The 10,574-nt window shown below is 40.6% G+C and overlaps 1 protein-coding gene across 1 annotated transcript in view; it reads right to left on the reverse strand.

The window, feature by feature from the left end:
• The window catches only part of sim2 (SIM bHLH transcription factor 2), a 43,167-nt gene that overhangs the window by 6,273 nt on the left and 26,320 nt on the right, over positions 1–10,574 (reverse strand). Inside the window, exons 7-8 of the mRNA XM_037687733.1 lie at positions 10,021–10,220; positions 4,308–4,414 (exon numbers count right to left, since the gene is read on the reverse strand). Coding sequence (XP_037543661.1) covers positions 4,308–4,414; positions 10,021–10,220 — 307 coding nt within the window. The remainder of the gene's footprint in view (positions 1–4,307; positions 4,415–10,020; positions 10,221–10,574) is intronic.

Below are 10,574 nucleotides of genomic sequence, written 5' to 3' on the forward strand. Positions count from 1 at the left end.
GACACGCAAGAGCGATGAGCAGGTCCAGGGACACTCACTGAGGCACTGCAAGAGTTCCAAAAAGAGTGGTATAATTGCTTAGTTCATATAGTTCCCTCTGGAGAGATCCTTAAACACTCTTGGTGGTGCCAAAGTCGGCCAAGGATGGCGTCAGATAGAATCCAAAGAGTCCTGAAATGATGACAATGTTTATTCAGCCAGGCCCCTCTGATTGATCCATATACTTTCTCTGTGGAAGTGGGGGTGCAGAGCATCAGGTTTACAGAGCCTCCAGGCAGATTAAGATAAGATGGCCTGTTAAGGCCAGTCAGGGATCCGAATTCAGATAAATATGATTGTTTTGGGGACAGACAGAACTTTACAAATTATGTTTACTTTGAGTCTGTATTGGTCCACTCAGTTCCAAAACGTCCAAATTAAGTGGCCATACCTGTCTGTACCTGAGACTATTCCTCGAGATCTGATCCATCCTGCCAAAGTTCACAAAGCAATTGAGTCTGGGTGCTCGAGGCATGAATCAAGCTATCACCTAAGGCAGGCAGCCTGACCAGGGCCAAATTTGCTGCAGACGATTTCCTTGTTTGTTGATAGACCAGAACCAGCTGAATCCAAAAAGCAGGAAACCAGTTATCATAAATCCAATTATATATGCGTCCTTAACATCCTCATTTGACAGCAGAGATAGACACATCACCAAGTCTTCCACCTCGATGATATATTCAGCTGCGTGCATGCCAACAGGGCAAGTCGGCTTGCCTAAAGCCTGTCATCTCGTCAAAGAAATGTTATCAATTGCGCTGAGGGACCAACTGCCCAAATCCATAGCAGAATTAAGATTTGGAAGATTTGTAGAAGAGAGGCTCAAAATCAGTTTCACAGACATGACAAAGCAAAGCAGAGAGGGAGAGGCGAAGAAAGGCATCCGCCCTTGACAAGAGCAAGTGTTACAGTGGTAGAACATTACAATTCCTATCCTTAACAAGTCTAACCTGCTGCACATCCTTTCCAGCTTGATCCATCTGTTTCACCAATCTGTACAAGTCCTTCTCACCTTCTGTAGTGTCCAGCCTCCCATACAACTCATCATATGCCTTCTGCTTAGCCTTAGCTACTTCCCTCTTTGCTTTATATTCCATCTCCTTATATTCCTGTCTCCTCTCTTCAGTCCTCTAACTGTCATATTTCTTCTTGGCTAACCTCTTTCTTTGATCAGCTTCCTGCACTTCACTATTCCACCACCAGGTTTCCTGATCATCCATTCTCTGTCCAGGTGATACACCAAGTACCTTCCTACCTGTCTCTCTAACTACTGTTGCTGTAGTAGTCCAGTCATCTGGAAGCTCTTTGTTACCACCCAAAGCTTTTAACAGCTCCTCTCTGAATTTCTCACAACATTCTTCTTTTTTCAGCTTCCACCATTTGGTCTTCTCTGATTTTACTCTTTTTCTCTTCTTTACAACAACAGCCATTCTGTTCAGACACACAACCAGCCGATGCTGTCTGGCCACGCTTTCCCCTGCCACAAACTTACAGTCCCCAAGCTCCTTCAGGTTTCCTTTTCTACACAGAATGTAGTCGACCTGCGTACTCCTTCCTCCACTTTTATAGGTCACTCTATGTTCCTCCCTCTTTTGGAAATATGTATTGACTACAGCCATTTCCATTATCTTGGTAAAATCCACCACCAGCTGTTCTTCCTGGTTTCCTTCCTTGACACCAAATGTACCCATCACTTCCTCATCCCCTCTGTTTCCTTTACCAACATGTCCATTCAGATCTGCTTTATATTATCTTTCACTTCATCCAGATCCTTCCAAGATGTATCTTCCTCCTCCACATCATGTCCAACCTGTGGAGCATAACCGCTGACAACATGTAGCATCAGACCTTCTACTTCTACCTTCAGGCACATCACCCTATCTGACACTCTTTTCACCTCTACTACATTCTTTGCCAACTCCTCCTTCAGGACCGCCCCTACTCCATTTCTCTTTCTATCCACACCATGGTAAAACATTTGAACCCTGCTCCAATGCTGCGAGCCTTGCTGCCCTTCCACTTGGTCTCTTGGACACATAAAACATCTACCTTCCTTCTCTGCATCATGTCAGCCAGCTTTCTACCTTTGCCTGTCATTGTCTCCACATTTAGAGTTGCTACCCTCAGTCCTACATTCTTGACTTTCCTCTTCTCCTCTGTCTCCTGACATGTTTCCCTCCTTGTGGTCTTTGACTAATAGTAGCATAATTTCCACCGGCACCCTGTTTGTCAACAGAACAACAGTTGGATGTCATTAACCCGGACCTCGACCGATCCGGTATGGTTTCACTTTGATGAACTTTCATTATAGTTTTGGCAAGTGTTTGACGTCAGGTGCTCTTCCTGACACAACCCTCATCATTTACCTGGGCTTGGGACTGGCACTAGAGATACACTGGCTTGTGCTCCCTAGTGGCCTCCCTAATTATGGGATTTATCAAACGAAAAATCTCTATGCTTGACTCTCTCAAGTCAGGATGTTTGAAGGTTTAGAAGGAAAAACCAGAGAGGGATTCAAGGTCTTCACATGCCAGAAGATATAAATCTCCTGCAAGTTCTAGGTCTACCTCAGGGTCTACTCCTAATGGGACTTACCTCAAAAATCTCCAAGAGGCATTCTAATCAGACACCCAGACCACTGCAGCTGACTCCTTTAGGTGTGAAAGAGCAGTAGTTTTACTTTGAATTACCCCAGATGATGGAGATTTTCATCCTTGGAGCTGAGACACCCTACAGAATCCAGCTTCCTTCTTTTCATGACAGATAGGAGCAACATCTTCATTACTTCAGCTGATGCCTCAGTCTATTGGTTCTTCTCCCTTTCCATCCTACCATCACTCAAGAACAAAAATCAGGTACTTGATCTTCTAGGCTTGAAGCGATGTCTCACCCCTAACAAAAGGAAGCATTTAATATTTTTTCCAGTTGAGCAACATGACCTCACACTTGGAGGAGCTGACTCTAATCCCAGCTGCTTCAGTGCATGCTGAACATCATGGCTTGAAGCCACCATCTGCAAATAGCAGAAACAAGTCCCTATTGCTCCCAAACTTGATACCCTTCTCTCCATGATGCCACCTTGAGATCCTGTCCATGAACACTGCCAACAGGATTGAAGATAAGGGACAGTCCTGATGGAGTCCAACCCGCATCGAGAATAAGCTTGACTTTGTGTCAAGGATGAAGACGCATCTCTTGCTTTAGTCATGCAGGAATGGAAACCCATAAAAATGACCCTAGCCTCTAGAAACCAGGTCTACAAAACATGTAGATTGGGGAGTCAGACTTCCAGGAAATAAAACTCATTCTGCAAATGGCTGGCATGCACATCTGAAACTGCCCCTACACATGGTGTACCCCGCCCCGCGCACAGTGATTGATGGACATGGGCACTGGTGACCCCTATGACCCAAAATGGAAGAAGCGGGTGAAGATAATGGATGGATGGAAGGATTGTATGTGGACCTCCCATGAATTAGAAGGCAGAAAATCATTGGCAGGTGTTTTATGTCTACTTGACTTGTTCAATTCTTTCTTATCAGAGTCAGAGTCAGAGATTCTTTATTGTCATTCGCACCTCATGTGGTACATGTGGTGGAGCGAAATTATGTACACAGGGTCCCAGTTACATCCAACAATAAAATGTATAAGAAAAACAGTAATAACATCTAAGATATGAACTAAGAAAAACATCAACTAAATATACACTAAGCACTCATAACATAAAACATTGAACATCAGCACAAACATGAACATGAGTCTGTGAGCAGATGTGCACGCATGAACACATCAACATTGAAACAGATCAGCAGCAACATGAAACAGATCAGCAGCAACATGAAACAGATCAGCAGCAACATGAAACAGATCAGCAGCAACATGATATGGTTTTTCACAGTGATTATTCTAGTTAGAGATTCATGAGTCTAACAGCCTCAGGGTAGAAGCTGTTCCTCAGTCTAGTGGTTCTACACTTATTCAAGCCCAATAAAAAATAGAGTTCTTTCAACAGAGATTTTTTTGTTGTTGTTAATTTGATGCTGGAAATGCAAAGCATGCCCTTTTTCACAAATCTTTTTCTAAATGTTTACTAAATTTATAACATTTAAATTTTCATTATTATTATTATTTATGTTATTTTTTATTTTATTTATTTATTTATTTTCAGAATTGAGTTTAGCCTGTTGGGCCAGTCTCTGCATTAGCAGTGGGCATTTGGGAAAGTAGATGACCACCCATGCATTTGACCAGAGATTTGTGAGACTCACATATATGGTGAGCGTAGCGTAGCTGCAAAACATCACATGTGTGAACATGGTGGTAGAGGGTCTTCTCTATCAGGTCCTGAGGCTCGTAGCCTGTCAGCTCAGCCACCCTGGCTCCAGCACACAGAAAACAGGGCACAAGTTAGACAATTAGTTTCACTTCAGTTTCCTGCAGGGCATCCAAACATTTTCCTAACATGCAAGTTGTGTATTAAAAAACTGGCAGCTACCCCATAGTGTTTCTATTCATACATCTTATCTTTTCATTTCACTTATTTTATGGTCATTAATCCATAAACACAAAAGTCTGACAAAGTTAAACCAAAAAAAGAGAGAGCAGGAAGAAGTTAATACTTATACAAAGTCCCCTTTTTCTTAACAAGACAACAAATTACATTTAAGCATACTTATGGAAATATTCATATATATATAAATATTCATTCATAAATGAAAACCTATTAAATAAACAGGAAACAGTATCAAAAGTCTTAAACATTTTTGTTCAGTGAGCTCAAACCAAAGGTGGTGAAGTGACTAGAGCAGTCGCCTCGCAGAAGGAAGGTCACAGGATTGCCTCCCAATATTTCCAGATGGAGTTTACATGTTCCCAATATACATGCATGGGCTGTCGAAGGGTATTCCAGTTTCCTCCCATGAACCAAAAACATGCATGTCACGTTCATTGGTATGACATGAGTGAAAGTTGGAACAAACCCCCGTCTAAACGGGAGCTTATACACACTCAGGAGAGTTCTTTAAAATATTTTCTAGAGCTTAGAAATATGAGTATGTTAAAGAACAATTTGTAAACAACAATAAAATAAAACTCGCTCGGACACGTCAGCTTAAAAGTGCTGGTGGGTGGGGCACGCTATATTTAATAAACAAAAATCAGCTGTTCTGACCAAAACTTCACAATAATCTGCCACTCTTTCACGAAAATTAACACCAAACTAAACTGAATCATCTCACTGACTTGACTTTACGTAGGAAAATAAAGAATCTCTGAAATAAATCAACTTGACCTATTTCATTTGTAGACGCAGGGGTGGCTGGTCTGTGGGGGGCACTAGGGTGCCGCTCACCCACTGGAACCACTCACCATTTTACAATGACGACTTAAAATTTTAATAAAAATGAAATACTAAAATAAAAACATTTCAAAATATAGGTATATATTTTTAGCTGTGTAAGCACTATAACATACTAAATGTGCTATTCTATTAAATGTCCCATTTTAGGGGAGTGGTGGCGCAGAGGTTAGAGAGGTGGGCTTGTGATCCGAAGATCGCCGGTTCATGCCCCGGCCCCGACAACATCAAAAATTGTGGGTGGGGTAGGTGAAACACCCACACTAGCCCCCACCCTCATTCGCCCCACTCTGGGCCCATGAGCAAGGTCCTTAACCCCCACCATGTGCTCCCTAAAACAGGTCTCTCTTGAAAATGAGTTCTCGTGGCTCAATGAGACTAACCTGGATAAATAAAGGCTAAATGAAAAAAAAATGAAATAATAATAATAAACAGTATTTATGTTACGTTTGCGATATATAATGAAGCTCTGAGCTAAATGAAGCTATCTGGACATTATGTAATTCAAATTTAAAATGATGCTAAACATGTAGCATGAACACTAAAGTTGAAAATGAAGACATCAGGTTTAATTTTTATTTATTTATTCAACACCACAAACTGTATGTTACACAAACACTGATAATTAAACTGAACACACTATTAAAACAAGTTAACAGTAAACTGCGTTAATGAACTGGACTCTTGTTTTCATCCTGGATGTCCCACGTTGTTCATCTGGCTCGTTCAGGCTGTCACTGCTTGGATTAATGCAGATTAAAGCATTGAATGGATTGAATAAAAGAACTGAGGGGAATTTTAAATAAATAGTTCATCCAACATCTCTCTTCAACGTCCTCCTGCACCTGGGCCGAGCCTCGTTCAGAACCGGTCTGCCTGGTGGGAGACAGCTTCTTCTTTTTTCAGGAAAAATAAAAAAGTTGGTTGTTGTGTGATCGAAGTAAACACAAACTAACATTATTAAGAACATTTGATTTACCTGCTGTAATCAGCTACTGATTATCACGGAGTAAAGTCCGACATCGTCAACTCGGTTCTGGTCCACTCAGCGACCGGTGTGGAGCTGTTAGACGAAACGTCCCGCCTGGAGTCAGATCTGTCGACTCTTTTATCCAGAATCCAGCCCAGAGGAAAGGAGCATGCTGAGGCAGCAGCATGCACATTAGGTGAAGGTACAAAATTCACAGCATCATCTAATGACCCGGCATGGTAACTACAGCGGATTCGGGAGGGCGTGGGGGGGGGGTGTCCTCCGGATGCATGTAATCCAAAAATCCGACCGTGTCAACGCGGATCCTTCCTTACAAACAGTCACACGGCTGGTATCAGTGAGCTAAGAGGGCTACTCCCCCCCCCCACCCCCGCCCGTCAGTCATCTACAGTAAATATGTTAAAATAAACAACTTAAAAACTTAAAAATACATTTTAGAAATAATGTATCACATTTTGTTAAATTTACAACAAAACTGGTGTCAAACTGCCTCAGCCAGCCTGTCAGGCCGTGCAGGAGGCCTTGCAGCCACGTTTAGACGTGGCTTTTCCTGCTGCACATCTAATGTTGGACTTTTGTATCATTTGAGCTGCAGCTGATTAAAATTGGGTTAAGGACCCATTTTACTGTGCAGTGGTGTACCGTCAACCAGGTCCAAAGGGCACATTTTAAAGGATTTTAGCTTCTTTAAAGCTGTCCAGGCTGGTCATTGTTGGGGATTTTAATATTCATGTTGATGATGTCACTGACTCCTTGGCCAAGAACTTCATCAGTGTCATGGAGTCTTTTAATTTTATTCATCATGTGTCAGGACCAACTCACTCCAAAGGACACACTTTGGACCTTGTTTTTACTTCAGGTTTGAACATTGACTGTTTGTCTTCGGAGGACATTTTTATCTCAGACCATCTTTGTATTCTTTTTAATTTATCTCAAACAGTTTTACAGCTTTATCCTCGCTGTGAGGTCAGCTCTCGTTTTTTAAATTCCTAATCAGCAGAGTAATATTGTGTAAGGATGGACCAGCACAGAAGATCAACATCATCAGGCCAGGACTCTGTGGTCTACACTCATCTCCAGGCCAGAGGTCACTCTTTCAGGGATGAAGATGTTCACATCCTGGACAGAGAGGAACGATGGTTTGAGAGAGGAGTAAAGGAGGCCATCTTTGTGAAAAGAAACCGTTCATCATTAAACAGGGGTGGAGCCTCCAGGTTCAACTGTCCCCCTCTTACAATGCTGTGATTGCTAGTATCACTCAGCCCTCTGTGAACAGTAAACAGCCATCAGGTGCTAATGATCCATTGTTAGGCTGATGGTCCTTCTTGAGCATGTGATCAGCTGGTTCTGGTTGTCAGCAGCAAACTGGTTGATCCACTCTGAGAAGGTGCTATTTAAGAGACTGAGCTGAATACAGCACCTCAGACTGAGGAAGTCCTCAAGATGGGAGACGAAACGTTTCTACATTTTTTGTTTGTTTTGTTTTTTGAATGTCCAGAGGACCAGATGGAACTTTTTTTTAGATTTTTCTACCTGGATTATTGAGCATGCATCAGGACAAAGTTGGACTTCTTAAGTAAAGGTTTAATTACAGCAACCTTAACTGCACTGTGGTACGTAACCAGATCCAAAATTTGGACATCAATTAGGGGAAATACCTCTTTAAACAGTCTGGCTGGGATGGGATCTAGCAGGCATGTGGATGGTTTGGATGAAACTATTATTTTTGACCATTCAGAGCTCAACAGGACAAAACCAGTTCAAACACAAATCAGGTTCTAAAAATATATCTAAAGCTGCATCATCTGACAGGGGACTAGAGATAGTAGAAGGAAGGATGGTTTGAATTCTCTCTCTAATTGAAATAATTTTATTTATAAAGAATCTCATGAAGTCATCACTACTTATAGTTGTAGGGATACATGGTTCAACAGAAATGGGACTTTTAATTAGTCTAGCAATAGTACTAAACAGAAACCTGGGGTTATTTTTATTCTCCTCTATTAAAGATGAGTAATATAAAGTTCTAGCTTTACGGGGAGCTTTTTTATATGTTAGCAGACTATCTTTTCAAGTTAAATAAAATTCTTCAACATTAGTAGAGCACCATTTTCTCTCCTGGTTTCTAGATGCTGCTTTAAAGTACGTAACTCAGAATTGAACCAAGGAGCCAGTTTCCTCTGATTGATTACTTTCTTTTTCAGTGGAGCAATTTTATCAAGTGAAGTTTGCATTGAAGTTGTAAGATGATCAACTAGATGATCTAAGTCTCTGTTCTCTGATGCATTACTCTGCAGGACAGAGGAAACATTGATGGAAGAGATTGTTTCAATTTGGTTACAGCATTTTCTGATAAGCACCTGCTGAGATGAACTTTACTCTCAGTGACTGTGTAGTCATTTAATGTAAACTCTAAGTTATTAAAAAATGGTCGGACAGAACAGGATTTTGAGGAACTATTACCAAGTCCTTAATCTCTATACCATAGGTCAGAACTAAACAATAGTGTAAAGTTATAATTCCCTGCTAAGTGGAGGCACCTCCATTAAATTAAATATGAACAGTAAGTTGTATCTCCTGTAAGCTATTAGTACATCTATCTTTAAAATAATGTTCCCAGGGCCCCGACCAACGTACTACATTTCAATCTAACCTATTGGTTAATTCTTTAGCTACGCAGTACGGGTGCTACAATAATAATAATAATATTAATAATAATAATAATAATACCTGTATGATCAACCTGGGGTTGCATTTCCTGTTGCATCCGCATCCTGGGAGGTTAGCTACATTCCCAAGAACTTTCTTTTAAAAAAAAAACAGAATCTTGTCCGCTGTGGAAAGAGGCACTTCAAGGTGTTTGGAGATGGTCTTGTGACTTCTACTTGAAACATGGATGTCTATACTCCACTGTCTGAGCTCCTCAGGCGTTTCTTTCCTGTTCTTTCACTGTTTCATGTTCACTTTAGTGCACACAACAACACCAAACTACCTGTTGGCTGTTTGGTCCATTGAAACAGGCTGAATGGCTGATGTGGTATTAAATGATGTGTACAACTTAATTTATTACATGGCAATGCAAGTATTAATTAACAAAATCTATAAACAGATCTGTCCATACTATTTAAGCATAACTTTATGAAATAAACAGCAAATTATTTATTTTCACACTTTTTATTTACTTTATCACATGCTAAAGCACATGTGTCAAACTCAAGGCCCGGGGGCCAAATGTGGCCCCCAAGATGATATGTGAAACGTAAAAGACTTATATCTCTTGATTATTTCAGTAATCTTTGATTATGTCGAAAGCTCAACAGAGAACATTAAATGAGACCAATCAAACTCTTGTTGAGGAACTTATGACCAAGAAAAGATGTTGGTATCTGATTTGAGTTAATGTAGTTTATGAAATTGGCCCTTAGTTTGAAAAAGGTTTTAACTCTGGCCCCCTTTTGTAAGTGAGTTTGACACCCCTGTGCTAAAGGAATACAGATATACATTAGACAATTGCTTTAAACTGAATCACTTTTAATACAGCCTTGTTTTAATGAACCATAAGGGTACCAACAAATTTATTTGCTTCTGTAATGGCTTTCAACCCATTCAGCCAATCAAGTCGAATGTAACCTACCTCATGTCCAAAAAGATGAGCTTTAAGTCCAGATTGGCACGAAACATAAACATGTTGCTGTAAAGCTTGAGCTCAGTGAGTCCACTGGGGGGAAGGGAGTGACCTACTGCCACCAGTCCCATGGTCTGATAACTGGATTTGCACACGGTCGTGTCCACTGGGTACTGACAACGTTTCAGGTAGCCGCTGCAGTGGATCACCTGCGAGAAATGAAAGCATCATAAGTTCTCAAAATCTGACAGTTCAAACCATAATTCTTACATCTCTGGTCAATGTATGATACGTAGTTCAATGAGAAAATTTATTAATGACACATGAACAATAAGAAATTATTCATTTCTGCTCTTAATTACATTACAGCTCTATGTTTAGGCAAAACACAATATGACACTATATGACACAATATGACACAATATGACACAATATGACACAATATGACACAATATGACACAATATGACACAATATGACACAATATGACACAATATGACACTATATGACACAATATGACACAATATGACACAATATGACACAATATGACACAATATGACACAAT

Source organism: Nematolebias whitei, chromosome 14, assembly GCF_014905685.2.
Source record: "Nematolebias whitei isolate Nwh7 chromosome 14, NemWhi1, whole genome shotgun sequence".
NCBI classification, from domain to species: Eukaryota; Metazoa; Chordata; class Actinopteri; order Cyprinodontiformes; family Rivulidae; genus Nematolebias; species Nematolebias whitei.